Here is a 19,290-nt window from a genome sequence, read left to right as displayed (position 1 = left end):
TCCTGAATTTCCTAAGATTTTTTTCTTCCTTTGGCTTTTCCATTAGTCACACAGTTTGGCGTTAGAATAGTTTAAAGTTCATTTTATCAACTGGTGTGGTTCACTTTCCAGCTACTGCTCTTTTGTAGTTGTTCTTCCCGATAAATATAGAGCTCAAACTCATACAGTAATGAGCTGCGAAGGCCTTTTTTAAATAGTGATCATGTCTCTAGTCTCCATATCAGTCTTATGTTACCAATGAACTCTCCATCACCCAAACAGATGTGAAACCTTGTATGGTTTAAAAGAACAGCGTTGGATGCACCACAAGCCAAGCATTGTGTCTGGATGCCTGGATGCTGCTGGAGTCAAGGTAGGTCTCCATCATGTGGCATGAATTTCTTCCCAGTGCTTTGATAGACAGCTGATGGAGGTGGAGCCCCCCCCACCCTCCCGTGGTCAGCATGTCATGTGATAGCCACGGTAGTGTTGCAGAGCCCGGAGGCAGTGCGGTCCAGTTTGACTGCTAAGGGCTGAGCACTGATCACAATCACAGGCTGCAAATGGACACCCTCTGCTGCTTTCCTAAGAGTCCAGCTCTTACTTTGGACTGAGGGACTTCAAGTGACCCAACAGGAAGAAGATAGAGCCAAATACAGCCAAGATATACCCTTGTGTTACAAATACGTCTGAAATCTTTCATTAAAATGAAGGTGTTTGGTTTTATGGTATATTTTACAATGCTTTTGAAAGGTAAGCCTTTTTTAATATTCTATCATCCACGTTAAACAGTTGCAGTATATTGTATAGCACTTAGTATGTGGTTCTGTAATTATTTAAAGGGCTGAATCCAAAGAGAGTGTACTGCCAACTGGGGTCATTGTGACCAAGTCCTCCCTTTTCCCTCTGCAGGTGCTGTTGCTGCCCAGGGGAGGTACGCTCAGAAACTTCTCAATGACCTGATGGAGAACTACTCCAGCGCCCTGCGGCCAGTTGAGGACACGGACAAAGCCCTAAATGTCACCCTTCAGATCACCCTCTCCCAGATTAAAGACATGGTGAGTGTCCCAAGGCCCATCTGAGGAAATGCCCAGAAAGGAAATAGAGGAAATAGAGGTATACTGCACACTCATAATAATGTTTCATATGTCAAAACAACATTTTTTACCATGTCTATGATTTTGCATGTTTAGAATAATCCTCACATTTCTTTTATTTAGCAGCTGCCTTCCTCCAAAGAGATGTTAATTTCAGATTATACAAAAATGCATTCAGCAGCAGATGAAAAACTTTGGAGTCACACAATTATCAGACCACAACTTTTTTGTCTGATACCACTGTTTTGGTGGTGCACATAGATGATGTACCTACCAATGGAAGTGAGGCTGAGATAACAAATGCGTAGACAATCATGGCAGATGGTGTGATACAGATCTATGCAGCTGAGATCAGAGAGGGAAACATTTATGAAAGAGATGGGTTTTGAGACCTTTCTTGAATGCTAGGAGGTATTCAGCAGTTCTCAGGGAGAAAGAGAGCTCTTTATATCATATTGCAGCAAAATCCAAGAACAAACAAACATTTTTGCACCCCTTCTGAGTAGGACCACCAGGATAACAGGGATGGAGGAGCACAGCACTCTTACTGGCATGTAGAGAATGACCAGATCCTGTAGTAGGAACCCTTAGCTATGTATGCTGCACACTTGCTCTGGCTGATTTTATGTCACAGCTGTATTATTTTTAAAGAAAATTATTAATAAAATTGTAGGAAGGTGATCAGGATTAGTCTATCCTGATCCTGAGTTTTGTGCACGTACTCACGCGATGAAGATTGGTGCATAAAGTGGAAAGAATCAAACTAGGTTTTCTTAAGAATCACATGTCAGCAACTATGTCTCTCTTTCTCCTAATCTAATGCACAAATTGTATTTTCTCTGAGATGTACGCTGCTTTGGAGAAAAGCGTCTGCTAAATTAATAAATGTAAATATAAATAGTGTGCTAAGAACTGAATCAAAGATAAAATATAAAGGGTTTAAAAAAGAGGTGGTCCCGTCTGCGTCGGAAAATAAAGTTTTTCCTGTGACCCCTAATGAAGGAAGCCCAGGAAGTTATCCATCAAGTGACACAGATGACACTCATGTTCCACCTGCAGCGGTGTCATAGACTTCTGAGCTGTAACCCTTAGTTTCTTGGAATGACAACGATGATCTTGTTTACAGTTTACAGTCCGCTGCCCCATCCAGCTGCTGTAGGGTGGTGTTGTCTTTGCCACCTGGTTGCTACTTTTAGTTATAATATTCCTCCCTCCCACAGGAAGCAAATGCTTCATTTAATCACAAAACACTTACACTGTGTACTTTTCACACACAATGCATGTTTTAGTGTACTGATTCTCATATACTGTATGTATGCATAGGCATCATGAATAAAATGTTGCCATTTTAGGAGCCAGCAAACAAAACACATTTACAACATATTTTGAAGCTTTCTGATAAATATTCATATGAAATAAAAATACCCCGAGTGAACCAAAATACACGGTAACTAAATAGTTTTCAATAAGGACATGTATTAATGTGTTAAATTTGAATGACTGAGTTTGCATTTTTATATCTACCTAATACTTTTAATTCCATTATGGGTGTATCAGGCTGCTTCTCCTACACCTGTTATCAGTGTTAGACTGAAAGGCCAGTTCCAGCGAAAAGCTCTCGCATATCAACAGGCCACGTAAGTGTTACCAAGCCATTGCACACAGACACACACACGCACACACACACACTAGTGTCCTCTTACAGGAAAAAGCGCTGTACTTACTGGCCCCAAGAACGCAGCAGTGCCCTTTGACAAACATCAGCCTGATATCAACACACTGATCCCAGACCAACTCAATGAATGCAACAGAACTCGAAGCTCAGGTTATGAAACTTTGTGTGTTAAAAATAAAATGACTTTTAATTGTTCTCTGTAAGGCTATTATGGTGCAAGTATGTATCACACATATGAGGCAGGAAAGGGCTCTGTGATATTCAGGATGAAAAAAAAATCAGAAGCTGGGAAAGTACACAACAATTTTTAACGTCCGTTTCAGGCTTTTAATTTCTTTTTCAATAAACCAAAGGATGTACATCACAGACTGAACTAAACAGTTTCATCTTTGTCACCTATCAGCCTCTTCACTGCTCAAGGACTCTTAAATAGTTATTAATTAGGTGCATCTGTGCTTGCTTAGACTAAAGAGCACTCATTCAGGTGCAGTAACAACAGGAAAAAGGGGTGTGGCTTGAGCATCTGAGAACATTATTGCAGAGAAAGATCTGGAAGGTGGATTCCGGGGCAGAACTAGGTTTCTTTTAAAATCTTAATTTTTCATATACTTTTAAGCTTTTTACTTGCAGGGCAATCAGACTCAACCATATTTAAGTAAAGACATGAGAAATTACACATTTTGAATTGTTTCTGACCACCTCAAAGATAAAAAGTAGTGCAGGAAGTTGTGCTCCAGTGAAATAACACAATGCCTGTTTGCACTTTGCTTCCTCTTTTATTATTGGTTCTCTTTACAGATAGTGAAACTGAAAGTTCCTAAGTCAAGATTTACATGTGAAAAAGGCAGTGACAGTCTATATAACAAAGCACATCTTGTGGCAGATTCCTATTGTAAACAAATGTAATAATAGAGTAATAAACTATTATTTATACCTGTTCCTGCAGGATGAGAGGAATCAGGTGCTGACTGCATACCTGTGGATACGACAGATCTGGCATGATGCCTACCTGACATGGGACAAAGACAAATACGATGGCCTGGAGGTCATCCGCATTCCCAGCAACCTGGTTTGGAGACCTGACATTGTCCTTTACAACAAGTACAGCTGTCAAACTTAATAAAACCATAAATAATACCTTGGAAATCTGTCACTCTAAAGAGAAGTTTTCAACTGACCGTATAGAAGCCAATAGCAGCTCTTCTTTCAGATGTTTTTTTTTTCTTGCTGTAATTCTTCAGGGCAGATGATGATTCTTCTGGGCCGGCTGATACCAACGTGGTCCTTCGCTACAACGGCGAGATCACCTGGGACTCCCCGGCAATCACAAAGAGCTCTTGTGTAGTAGACGTATCCTACTTCCCCTTTGACTACCAGCAGTGCAACTTGACCTTTGGGTCCTGGACATACAATGGTAATCAGGTGGACATCACCATGGCCATGGACAGCGGAGATCTTTCTGATTTTGTGGACAATGTGGAGTGGGAGTGCCAGGGTATGCCTGCAGTAAAGAATGTCATCATGTATGGCTGCTGCTCGGATCCTTACCCTGACATCACCTACACACTGCTCCTCAAGCGGCGCTACTCCTTCTACATCTACAACCTACTCCTCCCTTGCGTTATGATCTCATTCCTGGCACCACTGAGCTTTTATTTACCCGCAGACTCTGGGGAGAAGGTGTCCCTGGGGGTCACTGTACTCCTGGCCTTGACAGTCTTCCAACTCATGGTGGCTGAGAGCATGCCACCCTCAGAAAGCGTGCCTCTCATTGGTAAGTTTATTCAGTTTGTGAAGGCTCAGTGCTCCATTCCTCTGAAACCCAGCATGAGTCTTTTTGTTGTCACCTTTGTTATGACTGGACTGTCCTTGGGTTTTTTTGTCTTCAGTATGGTTGCTCTTTAATGGTTTCTTTTTTAAAACTCTTCTATACAGGCAAGTACTACATAGCAACGATGACAATGATTACAGCCTCAACAGCGCTGACCATATTCATCATGAACATCCACTTTTGTGGGGCCGAGGCCAAGCCTGTTCCTCACTGGGCCAAGGTCCTCATCATCAACTACATGTCAAAGATATTTTTTGTGTATGAAGTGGGTGAGAACTGTACCACACCACAGAGTGAGTCCTTTTCGCTCTACCCAGAAGAACTGCAAGTCAATGGGGAGCTCAAAAGGCACAACCACCATCAACATGACAATACATCTCAAAGGCCCTCCCACAAGTCCAAGAAGTACCACTACATTGGACGGAAGGAATGTGACTGTAATGGCAGCATCAGTGCTGGCCTAAAGGATGAGCTCTGCTACCCAGAAAAGGTTGTCTGCTATCCATGCAGCTGTTGCCACCATGAAAAACTCATAAGGAACATCGAGTACATCGCCAAATGCTTCCGAGACCAAAAGGCCAATTGCATTAAAGGTGCTGAGTGGAAGAAGGTGGCCAAAGTCATGGACAGGTTCTTCATGTGGGTTTTCTTCATCATGGTCTTCCTCATGAGCATCCTCATCATAAGCAAGGCCAACTGACCCTGGACTATTTCTGTAAATTAATGTCACCCTTATTAAAAGTTCATATGTTAAAGTTCTTCCGTATTAAAATGAGGGGAAATGATGTCAATCCTCTAAAATGTAGAAAGCTGAACTTAAAAATTTTGCTTTTTAAGGCCATACAGATTTTTTCTGTCATAAAATCATGTCAAGATAATATATTTCCCTTTTTTCCCTCTACAGAGCTTAAAGAAACAGGACCAAAAATGTAATAAAGCTATACTTTTTCATGCTGCTGTAAGTGCTCATACCTGACATGCAACTCGCTGTACTGTTTTGCAACATTATTATGGAAGGAAGTATCAATAACATTAATATTAATTTATTTTTAATGTTGTCAGAAGTTCACAGAGAACTTCAGTTTCTTTTGACCTACAAGCCTTGCTTAGGTAAATGACACAGCAAGTAGTACAAGGGTTAGAGCTACAAGTTCAACCCAGTTTGAATCCCACCTTCTGTTGTAGTACTCCTGAGCAAGGTACGTACCCTAAATTTACATTTAGGTGACACTTTTCTCCAAAGCAACTTACAGTATTAAGGTACTCAATTATTTACCCATTTATATACCTGGGTAATGTTACTGGAACAATTACAGGTAAGTACCTTGCTTAAGGGTACTACAGCCAGGGGTTGGGATCAAACTTAAGACCTTTAAGTCCACAAGCAGCAGCTCTAGCCATTATACTACCAAGAAAAATGACCTTTAAATAGTTAAATCATTGCAACTACCTTAAAGTTCAATCCAGTTGCTTTGGATAAAAACATCAGCAAAACATGAATATACTGTAAATCTACATATAGAAACATATAGATACCACAGGAAGTGCAAAGGCCATGCCAAAAGGCTTGGCAGTAATTCCATGGAATCTATTCCTCTCATTTCCGCTTTCAGCGATTGCTGTTCACATGGGTGCTGAAACACAACACCATTAAATAATTAAACCACTTCCACATATGATTACATTCAAACTTTGACAGTGATATATTTTGAAAGAAAAGGAAAATAGGACTATCTTGCGCAACAAAGCCACCTTACACTGATTTGGTCATTTTTCTTTTATACACATTTAGAGGAAATAATTAAGCATATAAATATTTCATCTGACAAAATGTATGACTCTATAATTTCCCATGACAAGCAGGATTTAGAGTGAATCAAAGAATTCCACGAGAAGTAGAGTAGAGCCGTGGAAAATGTGCGGTATCCTTGCAGTTGCTGAGTGAATTAGTTTTAAAGGCTACATTTGGAGGAAACCTGGCTGATCTGACCAGCTGTGGGCAGGTAAACTGAGCCTGCTTTTCTGGTGTGCTTGCAGACACTACCTGCTAGTTCACTGGGGTGACACCCTGCTGCAGGTGGATATGTGGTTCTCTGACTTGAAAGAGGACGCGGGGCCTGTTGTGCAACCACGGAACTACCATGGGTTCAAAGCTCTGAATATTTTCTGTTCAGCTGCTGCAGTAAATTGTTAATGGTGAGCTTGTTTTCAAACGTGCAGGATGTAAGACAATCTGCACACGGCGTGAATGGACATGAAAAATGCATGATAACGCTTTTGGCTTTGCAGTGTATGACACAGGGTGAAGGAAATTGCGTGCTGCAGGTCAAAAGCACATCAGAAAACAATACGATGGACATGCACTGTCACTGTAATTTGGTACCCCTTAAAACATTACATATACAAGTATGTAGGCTATGGTTTACCTACAAACTCAAACCATTTCACCATCAAATGCTAATTTTCACAATGAACCATTTAAATTAATCTTATGTAACATACCCAGTTTAACACCATATGACAAGGACACTTTTAAAATACAATGTCTAATTTTTACTTTGAAAGTTTGTTGTAATACATTTTCAGGTCTTGTCATAAAATGTGGCCAGTTTGTTAGATTTAGTTGTCTGAGGTAAGAAGAGCACTCTACAAAAATAAATCAGAATCAGAGGCAGCCATGATAAATAAAGGAAGAGCACCTCCTGCTGACCAGTGAGCTCTGCTTTGTGCTGTAGCTCAGCGATTACTTCTTAGTCCTAGTGGTCAACACCTGAGTTGTGTAAGAGAACATGGGTTTGATCCCTGCTCAGTCTGTGTGGAGTTTGCATGTTCTCCCTTTGTCTATGTGGGGTTTCTCTGGGTGCTCTGGTTTCCTCCCACAGTCTGAAGACATGCTGTTCACGTTCACCCATAGTAGTGTTTTGATATATGGATGAGTGACCCATTGTAAGTAGTGTATCTAGTAGCGTAAGTCACCTTGGTGAATAAGGTGTGTGGGCTGATAACGTTACATAGAGTTCAGTGGAAGTCGCTTTGGAGAAAAGTGTCTGATAAATGTAATGTTACTATTATAAAAACAAAAGCATATTACTTTGGAATATATGTGATAAAGAAAAAAGGCAGCTGAAGGTGCAAATGGAATTAACGCACAGCACATAACAGAGGGTTCACACAGTTTCTGTAAATGCTTTATTTAACTACGACTATAAATACAGCTCCGAAAAAAGCTTTTCAAAACAATGCAATATTAGAAAACAGTAAAAGGCCTACGAAGGTGTAGAACATTCTGTGAATAAGGCACTAAAATGCTCAGACTTTTAATACATTTCTCAAACTATGCACACATTGTTCGTTTGCAGCGCTGGGGAAGTCCATCTCAGGTTGAAAGAGCACTCCTGTAGTGTCAGTGAAATGATTTTGATGGAAAAATGACCCACATGGAATGCACAGGAGCTCCCTGGACCAGGGTTAAGTTTTACTGGACTTTTCATCTACACTGGACTGTGATACCTCCAATGGACAATGCTTCTTGCATGACTCCAGCCCGGTTTCATTTCTGAATGCTCACAACCCATCAGCAACACAGCTGAGGTTGTATTCTGTTTATTAAAAAAGAAAGAAATAGAAAAGCATGTGCTTCCTTTCAAAATATATTATTCTAATTCTTCTTTCTTTGTAGCTTCATATACAATTCAGTTGGTATATATTAAAAATATACTCTCAGACTTTTATTCATAAAGATGTTACAAAGGAATATATCAAGAGGTTACCACTATTTCACAAATACCAATGTAAGCCTTTAAACAGGCTTTATACAAACACTGTGTCAAAATCCTATAGAGTCCTACACTATCAGTGTGTACTTTGACTACAGTATGAATTCAGATATGCTACCAAAAGACCCCAGCGGGCTGTTTTTGTGCCTCGGCTCATGTAATAAGGCATCATTTTCCACTCTATTGCCTCTTGATTGTCACCATGCAATACCCTGACAGGGCTGTGTTTGACAAAAATTATGTGTTGTGCTGTAAGGCAATAGAGAGAATATGGTCAAATCATGAAAATTCTAATTACTGTGTAGAGCCTAGAAAACACCACCACCTTTCAGCTGAAAACAAACAACAAATACAAAAGAGGAAAACATACAGCACTGGGCATAACCCATCTGTTGATGAAGGCATTAGGAAGAGGCACTAAAAGCAGCTAAACTTCAAAATGCAAATGTTTCACAACCCAAGCAGTTCTTTAAGGAGAATTAACATGTACCGTACTTTCTGGCTTCATGCCTTCATCAGACATGATCTTGGTGAGAAAACACCTTCATGAATCTTTACCATTTCTCAAACGTACGCCGTCTTGCATTAGCAGGTCTTAAAGACTGGATCATTGTACCTCCAGGGAGTTCCTCTGCAGGATCCTGGATGGCGAGCAGGTCCTGATCTACAGCGTCTAGCACTGTGGGAAGGCAAAGTTATCTGCCCCACATCCCACTGCATGAGGAACACCCCACAGGATGGTTATCTTCCAAAAGCCTGGTTAACAATACAAAGGAAAGTGCTAGCAAAATATAGTTTTAGGACATTGTGTCTGCTTCATAGAGAAGTGGTTAACATCTTAAGAGGATGTTATCCAGAAACAGACTATAATCAAAAGAAAAACACCAAACCCCTCAAGGACGACAGGCTTAAGTACCTCTTGGTCAAACACATTACAGTGTAGCTCAGGCTGCTATTGGTAATGCTGTCCCAGTGCGTAACCCACAGGTAAGCAGAAGGCTAAGGTGATGTGAATGTTGCCATAGCGACCAGTGTTTGCACCTGGGGGTAGAGTGTTAGAGCTGGTGGGAGAGTGACCATTGGCTCCTCCTGTGATGCACTGCTAGTCTCTGAAACCCTTTGGAAAGATTTGTTAGAATGAGCTCACAAAAATTCCCTCGGAAAACAAAACACAGAACCCCTCAGTCTGCTCGTACCTGGGACAGCTTGTGCAAAACACAGAAAGCTAAAAAAACACCGTTATCTAACAAGTCCTGTAAAAATGTTAGTATTTGATTAAAAAAAACCTGATTTTCTTCACTGATAACAAAGTAGTTGGTGTATCCAGTGAACACTAAGTAACTGACATGGATGTTCGCGAAACAGATCCATTGTGTACACACACAAGAACCAGCTTTACCAAAATAACATACAATGAATTCTTAATACATTACATACTGTTAACTAATGTTGTAAAAATTCTGTAAAACACCACATGGAAAAGAGCAAACCGTTTGGACTGTACACCATGTAAGATACGTGTCAGAGGACCACAGAAGGAACGCGCTGTAAATGTGAATTGCAGAAGAAAAACATAATCAGTCATTCAATGATAAAGCAAGGCCAGAGCATTCACAGGAAATACACTTTTCTGTGTGTTTGTGAGAGTCACATCGTAACTTGGGCAGTCTTCACAGGTTATGGTTCTCTCTCGAAAAGAAGAACTTTTCGCACATGTCTGATTTTTTTTCTTTCAAATTTACAGTATTTCTGAGGCGTGTAGTATTTCTTAATGGCACAAATCCTAGAATTACTTATTGCTTATGAAGGACTGCAGAGAGCTTATACTGCATCCCATTTGTAAAATTAACCTTAACTTTATTTCGATAGACATTATGGAATTTTTTTTTACAGTTTTTTTCTGTGTGCTGACACTTCTTTTGAGATGTATTATATATATATGTCAGTCAGAACCACTGTTTCTGGATGAAAGATGTCAAGCAGGCAACCTTAAACCGCAACACACATCATAGCATTAAACCTTCATACCACAGAAAAAACATTTATCATATAACAGCAGTAAAACAACAAATTAAAACAGATGATACAATAATGCATATTAAGGAATGTCCTCACTCTGCTGTAACTGTAGAAATACAGTTTATGGACGGAAGAAATCATGACTAGAATACACAGTGTCCGCGAAGGATGCTCTATACTTGTAAAAAGTAAGGCATACATTAAAAAGAATAAAACCCCATCCTTTTCTTCTTTTTTGTTTCTCGTCCAAAGTTTTGTTATATATTTAGTTTTTTCCTCACGTTTGTTAATGCTTTAATAGTTTGTCACCTAACAAAGAAAGAAACAAAAGGAAAAGCAGGACAAAAACAATGAAACATTTAGTTCATAAATACTAAAGGGCTCCTTCAGTGTTCTGGCTGCCTGAGCGGCGGGTCGCGTGGTTCACAGTGGGTTGCGGCGACTCCTTCAGTAGTTCTGGTAGAGGTCGTGGAGGGGCACCTGGAATGATGTGGCCGGGAAGGCCTGGGGAACATACCCCGTGTAGCCTCCATAAGCGGCAGCCGCCACTGCTGCGTTCTTCTGCAAAGCAGCCAGGGTGGCGGTGTTGGCTGGTGAAGCAATGGGTAAATAGCTGGTTCCATACAGGCCAGCGACTGCAGGGATTCTCTGGACATTATGGGCCATAGCATACACTGGGGTAAGGGGGCGACCCTGTGGTAAGTTATCAGGAGAGATGGAGAAAGGAGGGGACAAGGAGGAGTGAGGTAGGAGGGGGGAAGGAAACAGTGCATAACATCAAACACTGTACTACAAAAATCATAACTTCAAAAATTTCAAAGATTTTACAAGTTACACTGTTAAAATATCTTAAGGTCATATCTTGAAGGTCATATTTCCAAATAGGGCAGGAGGCAACGTAGTGGTTAAGCCTGAGAACTCTTACATTGTTGTCAAACGCACATGTATTGGTCTTGAACCCTTAAGCAAAATACTTAAAGTGAATTGTTCCAGCAATAAAAAATGAAATTGTAATGCATGATACCTGGAATGGAGGTGGTGTGGAGACAGCTGGCATGACGGGTTGTGGCGCCCCTGTGTGGTCATGCTGCAAGGCCAGAGGGTTGAGCAGATGCTCCACTGCATGCACCTTGCCCTCCTCCATCAGCTTTGTGGCAGGACCAGCGGAGAAGACAGGGTACTGGGCGCCCAGGGTTGGCACGGCCACTGCACAAATGCAGACACAGATGCAGAAACAGACAAAAGCATGGTGTTTGAGCCAGGAAGTGATATGAGTTCACAGACACTCACTCACTAGGGGCTCTAGTGACATTACTCATATTGTGAAGTCATATTAAAGAAGCTGCTGACATACGGCACAAGAATACCCTAATGCTACTGAATACATCTACTTATGAAGAAAAACTCCTATTTTGAAACACGTATAATTTTTTTAAAATGTGAAATATCTCTATACCATATGACACAAAAACTGGAATGGAAAGCCCTGTGTACACGAAAAAATATTGTGTGGTTTTTGGTGAGTTGATTTTACAATAAACCAAAATTATGAATAGGAATTCTGAGTTAATAAAGATATTTTCCAATATAAAAGGATGGAGTGGTGGCTAAGTAGAGTCTTTATGAATGCCCCCAATCAGCTTTTTGTATAAATCCCTTTGTGGGTCATGGGGAGTCCAGCTGTTGGCCTGTCACCCAGGGAGCAGGCATGACTAGAAGTTGCACAACCCTGCAGCAGCTGTGAACTCCTTGGCTCAGCATGACTCAGCTTAAAGTAAAGCACAGAGCGAACTATGAGCTTTGCCTTTGTCTGGCCACACCAGAACACTGTGAGATGGGACAGCCTTCCTATTCTCTGGATAATCAGAGAGCAGTGATGTGAACTGATTCAGATTCAGGGATTCAATTGCGTTTACATTGACCAGCATGAGACTGCAACCTACTACATTCATTCCCAAGCAACAATTACGCTGTTCAAGAGGAGTATTGATTGTAACATCAAGTCATTGTATAAGTCCAATTGCTGGGTGAAGTATGTGGAAAAAACCCTGGTGCGTGATGGCAATGTGTAATGTTTCCGACAGAAGACAGAGACTCTGAGATCACAGGGGAGAGATAGAACCCAACACCACACAGAGCAAATTTGAACTGGCACCTAGCGGGGTCTGAGCAGAATTGGGGGGCATCAGGGTCTCACACTGACTTGTACCAGGCTTGATGCCCATGGGGTTGACTGTCGCCAGCTCCAGGCTGGGCACCAGCTCGTAGGGCTTGTCCTGCTGCTTGGCTTTCCCCTCGTGGTACCTGCTGTAGATCCCACGGCCAGCCGAGTAACCCCCCAGGTAGGAACCCCGTGGCCCAGGGGCCCTGTTACCAGCAGCTGCACGGCCCCGGCCTCTTACAGTACCTGCTTGAGATACAAATGAGAAGAGCCCCTATTTATGAAGGGCTGGTCTCTCATGCACCTCATGCTGATGAAACCAACTCACGCATCTGACTATTGGCTAAGTGCTCAGGGTTCTGGGCAGGTAACAAAAGGGTGTTCAGTTTAAGTCCTTTTGACAGAGCAACTCTCAGCCTTCAATAACTATTTGCTCCTTCAGATTATGCTCCTTGAATGCTCCTTAAATGGTGGATATTGTTTTTATACAGGACAAGTCTTGACAGGACAAGAGCCTAAGTGTACATGGGCAGCCTGGACAAACTGGACAGAAGACGGAAAGCAAATCAACTCCTAAATCTCTGGGAACTGCTACAGAACATATGGGAAGATGTGTCAGCTCCTTCCCTCCTCAGTCTTGTGAACAAAGGCTATCTTCCAGCAAGCGAACTCAAACTTTTGACTGCTGCGTATATTTAACTCTTGCATAGTGCCCGTCAAGCTAAAGCCACTGGGGCCATGAATCATAACCTAGTCATGCCCATTTAGTCCCTGAAGAGGAAGTATTCCTGAGGAAGGTACTGGACTGAAACTGCTTAAGGAGAATATTCAGGTGTATAAATTACACAAAACTGAAGTTATTTTCACAAAAGCGTTAGCTATTCATCTGCTGCCATGAACAATTGTTTCTGCAGCACTTGTCATTGTCAGTTATCTGAGCTTTCTCTTTTCTAGGCCTTCAGCAGTTTTGTTAGTTGTTTCTCAAAGGTGAAATCCTTCAGAGCATCTCAGCAGTTGCCTATGGCTCTCCTAAAGTAGTTCCAGGTAGGATAACTCCAACAATGTGATTGCAATGTGTCAATGCTTGTGCTAGTGAGTTGTATTTCGTCACTCTTAAGAGATCACCTGGGCTATTTGCCTATAGTGGCATTCTTGTGCTTTGGTTAGGGCTAAATGTCTGTTGTAATTGCACTAGAACCAGTACTTCTGTTGGGGGCAGTGCTTTCATTAATTTGTAAATTAGCAACCATGTAAGAATGAGTTTTTGAATGGCAAGAAAAAACAGGAAAGCTCCAGCTGGACACATTGGTCTCAGGTTGTCAGTAAAAGGAAACAACTTAGTTTCCCGGTGTTAAAGGTTGGTCCATCTTTATGGTGTAGGCCAGGCAGTATAATTAAATATTGTTTGCATCCAGATGAGCAAGAAGGAAAATATTTTGAGAATATTTACTGAATTTTATCATTTTCACTGACTTTGTCTTTTAAAGGAATCCTTGAAGGTGTACATGTCTTCAGAAAGAGGAGGTGGATGACAAAAGAAAAAGCAGATGTACAGAAGACAAAGACTGAAGAGTTGCCATGTGGGTTTTCACAGCATAAGGAGGTATTTTCATTCAAGGAGCACTGAATTTTTAAAAGTGTGGAATAAATCATTCAATCACCTGGGGAGATATTTAACTTGGCTATTTTATGAGAGGAAAAGCTGAAACAACAGCACATGATCTTAAATGTTTGAAAAGATTTCCCGCTACCACCCAGAACACTGAGAATCACAAAATATTTACATCAGTTCACATTCAGAGCAAAGATTCCCCATGTTATTAGCTCCAAGTTTCAAAGAGTAAATTAGTATGATTTTGCAACTGCTTAATGAACGCAACAGCAAAATCATAACAATCAGTATTAGTTTGTATCAGTTTGACAATGAACCAAAGCAACATAATCAGTAGCAAAGTAACAAAATCAAGCACCACAGTATCACTCATCCTAAAAAGACATTAAGCAGAAAAATCAAGTCTAACCTTTCACGAAGTAGTCTCGGTTGGGTCCAATCAGTGTGTTGTAAGGATATCCATAGTATGCAAGTGTGTAAGGGTCACACTGGTAAACATAGCTTGGCTGAGAGTTCTCTGGGCTGGGAAGGACTGCATTGCCTTTGGTTGCCTTCTGGTAGCGGGTGTATTGCTCCTTGTCCACTGGCTTAGCTAAGGTAACCTCTATGCAGGAGCCCTCGATCTCTTTACCGTTGAGTTTGTCCATGGCAAGGACTGCATCCTCACGGCTGGCAAAGTGCACAAAGGCATAATCTCGGATCTTCTTGACTCGCTCCACGCATCCTGGGTTGAACTGGCCAAAGATCTGCCTCAGCGTCTCCTCAGTTGTCTCGATCATTAGGTTGCGTACATATAAGATCTTCACTGTCTCCATGACGTCCTCATCCACATCAATCTCTGGTTCAGCCCAGTCCACAGCGATCTGGTGGCCCCACAGCTGGATCCGTCCAGGCATCAGTTTGCGTCGGGCCATGGCGGCTGCCCGGTGGCTCTCGTACTCCACAAAGGCAAAGCCACGGTTTTTCATCTTGTCAGCAGCGCTGGCATACACAATGACATCCAGCACGCCTTCTGTCACCTTAGAGACCTCCTCCAGGATCTCCTCACGCTTCTTGGTCTTGGGGATGCCTCCGATGAAGAGTCTACAGTTGTCCACACTGCTGCACACACCCAGCAGGCGGCCTGGCCGAACCTCATAGTTGTTGAGCTCACGTACCGCCCGCTTGGCATCACGCTTCTGGGTGTATGTTACAAAGGCATAGCCGCGGTTCTTCCCATCAAAATCCATCATCAGACGCATCTCGTAGATACGGCCCACTGACTCGAACACTGGCACTAGCTCATCTTCATACACATCGCGTGGAATCTTACCAACAAAGATCTCACAGCCCCTTGGTGGGGCAGGTCCCTCCCATCCTGGTGGAGGACCATATTTACGCTGGCCGTTCTCCTGAATCATGCTGTAGCCCGTGCGTTTCATTAGAGCCACCAGAGCACTCTCATTGGGGGCTCCAGCCACACTGTCAGGCACCGTGCTGGACACAGAGTGAGGCTGGGAGGGGGCCTTGGAGCTGGAGGGGCTTGGATTACTCATTGTAGTGGCACAAGCGGAGTCTTCAGCTGTCATTATGCCAAAACCATCCAGTGTTTTTCTGGGACCTAAACAGACAAGAGAGACAAGAAAGAGCAGTTTAGATGGTTTCATCACAGGGAACAAAAAAAATAAGTTAAGGGTAATCCTGGTCTTGCAAAATTTCAACCCATAAATTCATTCACTTGAGGACAAATTGCCTGAAAAACAGGAAAAGAAAAAAAGCATAACTTTATCTACCTATCTCGGCAGTATTTCTTTGTCTGACAAGTTTAAAGCCTTTTTAGGTTATGTATGTTACAATGACATACCTTTGGCCTTTTTTATTGCAAGTGAATGGGTGATGAAATCTTTAAAATGAACTCAAGGCTGGCAAGATGACGTTAAACCACATGAAGGGAGGAGAATGTTCAAGACTAAACAATTTGCTGCCCTTCGGCACACCCCTTCCATGAAACCAATACCTGACTCACCTGGCCATTACCTGCAACTTCTGGTAATCTCCAGAAGGTGACACATTTTAGCTGAAAGCCAATACACATGACTTACCTAACCCAACCAGATCTGGAATTTTTTGCAGGGCTAAATAAGAAACAAAATTTACGGAACTAAATCTTCTTTCTATTTGAAACTCCTTGAATTTGTTATCCACTTAAGTCTTCTTTCCTGTTTTCTATAATTTGGTGACCTTTACATTTTTACTAGCAGAATTAGATCTCCCTCCACGAAATAAAACTGCAACAGTCATTACTTTCTGTTTGCTCAAATCAGCTTCATCAGATGAATAGCCAAAATCGTATAAATAGAATTTTGGCTTTTTTTTTCAGGCCACAAGTCTGGACTGGACCAGCACAGATTGTAACTCATGGCATGGCAGTTGTGCTGCTAGGCAACAACGCAATGGCAACTTGAACAATGCTCATATCCACCGCTCTCAGGCTGTGTGGCCACTTTCACAAGAAAGCATGAAAGCGTTTGCATAACCGTGTGCCGCCCAGAAACATGGGTCACCTGGGGTCAAACCAACCGGGAATTCGACATGAGAGTGGTTTTGTGAATATTCCGCAGTTTACAGCTACCTGTAGAATAGGCTAAAGAGGGTACAAGGAGGCAGGAAGAGAGAAGGATTGTATGGAGAGAAAATGGCATGGGGAGAAAAGCAGCCAAAAAACTAAAACCATGAATCAGCATAATAGTTTAAGAACTGGACTAACCCAACAGTTGTAGATTTGAATAATGCAAGTTTTTAGCCGCAATGAAAAAAACTAAGCAACTAATGTGTAACTGCCACATATTTACTTGATAATATAAATCTACAAGAAAAGTACTGACAGCTTCAAAAACACTACTACAGGTAGCAGTTGATCCCCACCCCTTCTGCTCCCCCAACAAATCCTCCTACGTAGGGCACTGCAGCTATTCAGGCCTTATCCACCTTATCAGTTCAAGGTGATGATACAGTGCAGAAACTATGCAAGAGGTGAACTTTTTTCCATAACGCAAATTGCTGCTATTCTGTACCACATAATATCACACATATTCCTTCTCTATGCTGTAAAGGTCATTAATGAGTAAACTTCCTAAATGAAACATGACCCTTTTTTTTTTACAACGCGAGTTTTAGCCCAAGTGAAAAAACTGAGAAACTAATGTGTTACTGCCACATATTTACTTCGTAATCTAAAGTAATTTTCCTGGAAATGTAAAAGAGCAGCATGCTTCACTAGAAGGCTGGTGATATGACCACAATTTGGCCTTACCATTGTACCCTTGAAGGGGGTACTCAATCTATATACTATACTAGTCTTTAGTATAAATAGATAAGAAAGTTTGGTATAAAAGCACTAGGCAGACTAATACTAGTAATGTGTCTACAATGTCAGAGAAGGTAGGTGGGGCAACCATAATCATAACTCTGTATCCAGGTGCTGATGGGACACAGTATCTCCAAACTTTCATTTAACTGATCACTTTGAACATATAATTATTGCTATTATTTCAAATATTGCAGTTGTAATTAAAATTTTTATACAATGTGTAATGATATATAATCTGCTCAGTACAGAGCTTCAGTTTAAAATGATAAACTCTGGAATCATGCAGCAGCTTGAAAAGGCTTGAAACCCTGCAGGACAATATCAAGAAGTGTCTGCATGCCAATACGGTAGGACTGATGATGTCACAGCTGATAATGTCATCATGTTCTTGCCTCTTCTAAAAGCTGGCTGTGACCTTGGTCGGAAGGCCAGGATACACACACACACACACACACTTGATACTTTACAGCCATCGGAAGATTCTAGAAGGCACCGGAACATTATGGAAAGTACCAAAACAAACACACACACACACACACACACACACACACACACACACACACACACACTTTCAGAACCGCTTGTCCCATACGGGGTCGCGGGGAACCGGAGCCTACCCGGTAACACAGGGCGTAAGGCCAGAGGGGGAGGGGACACACCCAGGACGGGACACCAGTCCATCACAAGGCACCCCAAGCGGGACTCAAACCCCAGACCCACTGGAGAGCAGGACTGTGGTCCAACCCACTGCACCACCACACCCCCGATAGTAGCAAAACATTCGAGAACAAATCCTAAAAGGTACTGGAATATTTAGCTTTTGGAACCTGGTGCCAACATTTGCCAGAATGTGAAGAATATGGAATATTTTTCTAAAAACAGATGTATAATGCGAAATAACGAAAAAAGTGTGTAAACTAACAAAATTGAATGGAAAAATGTAAAAAACTGACATAATACAATTGTTACATTATGTTTATAACTTTTGATTTTGGTTTAAAGCACACACACACACACTTACTTTTTGGCAAAAAATGTTTCCAAAACCATGACTCCTAATTCCACTGATGTCACACCCATATTTGTAGAATAAATGCCTGTGAATAATGAATACTTTTAATTGTGAACACAAGGAGTAGCTGTTTCTGCTTGGAATACATTAAATGTTGTCAACGTTCTTCACGTTGACAACTAAATGTGGTAATATGGGAAATGCCACCCAGCATTCTGTGTGGAATTCAGGAACTGAGAACATATGCATACAAAGGCTACACTGGTTATGAAAACAATTCTATTCCATCATGCTACATTCTATCCTGTTTTATTCTAGGAACAATTAATGACTGTTGTCATATGCATGGTAGATCTGGATTAACAAATGAAAGCTCTCCATGTGAACGGCCATGTGACTTGTTTAAACTCTGGTTTGAGGGAATGTAGATGTTGGACTGCTGTTTCCTAGCCAGACTCATCTGTGTTGCGCCTGTCCTTGTTTTTCCAGAAGTGAAACTCAGCAGGCCTGCTTGCCGTTTACTTAGCTTGTGTTTTGAGCAGGAAGTGTAAACCTCAGAAAATGAGAACTGAAAGTGTTGGCCAGTGCTGTCCAAGACCTGGGAAAATTCTGAGGTTCCCGCAAGCCTGCTTCCACGACAATACGTTGCTGCCTGAAAGGGGGATTTACGTGACAAATTATGAACAGTTGTATTTCTTAGCGCTCTTATTTTTCACGCCTGAAATAACCTGTACCTGAGGCTTTGAGACTCTAGAACAAGGGCAGGAGTCGGGGTCTCT

At 41.7% G+C, this 19,290-nt stretch overlaps 2 protein-coding genes across 10 annotated transcripts in view; one reads left to right on the top strand and one right to left on the bottom strand.

The window, feature by feature from the left end:
* The first annotated feature begins 686 nt into the window (after window positions 1-686).
* Window positions 687-5,282, top strand: chrna9a (cholinergic receptor, nicotinic, alpha 9a). Its single transcript, XM_018735669.2, has 5 exons — window positions 687-732; window positions 892-1,037; window positions 3,698-3,852; window positions 3,993-4,525; window positions 4,687-5,282. Exons 1-5 carry the CDS (start codon window positions 687-689, stop codon window positions 5,280-5,282), a joined length of 1,476 nt encoding a protein of 491 aa, XP_018591185.2.
* Window positions 5,283-7,752: 2,470 nt separating this feature from the next.
* Window positions 7,753-19,290, bottom strand: part of rbm47 (RNA binding motif protein 47) — a 35,928-nt gene continuing 24,390 nt past the window's right edge. For 2 of the 9 annotated variants that reach the window (XM_029259119.1, XM_029259122.1), the window contains 4 exons: window positions 14,560-15,750; window positions 12,533-12,784; window positions 11,402-11,583; window positions 7,753-11,070 (listed from right to left, as the gene is read on the bottom strand). In XM_029259119.1, coding sequence (XP_029114952.1) covers window positions 10,825-11,070; window positions 11,402-11,583; window positions 12,533-12,784; window positions 14,560-15,718 — 1,839 coding nt within the window. In that variant the 5' untranslated portion in view covers window positions 15,719-15,750 and the 3' untranslated portion in view covers window positions 7,753-10,824. Of the gene's footprint in view, window positions 11,071-11,401; window positions 11,584-12,532; window positions 12,788-14,559; window positions 15,751-15,922; window positions 15,950-19,290 lie in introns of those variants that run through there. The other 7 variants (XM_029259126.1, XM_029259128.1, XM_029259120.1 and 4 more) reach the window with 6 other exon arrangements.

This window comes from Scleropages formosus, chromosome 16 (assembly GCF_900964775.1).
Source record: "Scleropages formosus chromosome 16, fSclFor1.1, whole genome shotgun sequence".
Lineage (NCBI taxonomy): Eukaryota > Metazoa > Chordata > Actinopteri > Osteoglossiformes > Osteoglossidae > Scleropages > Scleropages formosus.
Note: the sequence above shows the minus strand (reverse complement) of the source record. Positions and strands in the feature narration are given on the sequence as shown.

What these genes read in the sequence shown, in the direction of transcription:
- chrna9a (XM_018735669.2), top strand. Translation starts at nt 687, where the DNA reads ATGAAGGTGTTTGGTTTTATGGTATATTTTACAATGCTTTTGAAAG. An exon ending in TTTTACAATGCTTTTGAAAG is followed by an intron (nt 733 to 891) that starts GTAAGCCTTTTT and finishes TTCCCTCTGCAG; the next exon opens with GTGCTGTTGCTGCCCAGGGG. An exon ending in AGAAAGCGTGCCTCTCATTG is followed by an intron (nt 4,526 to 4,686) that starts GTAAGTTTATTC and finishes TCTTCTATACAG; the next exon opens with GCAAGTACTACATAGCAACG.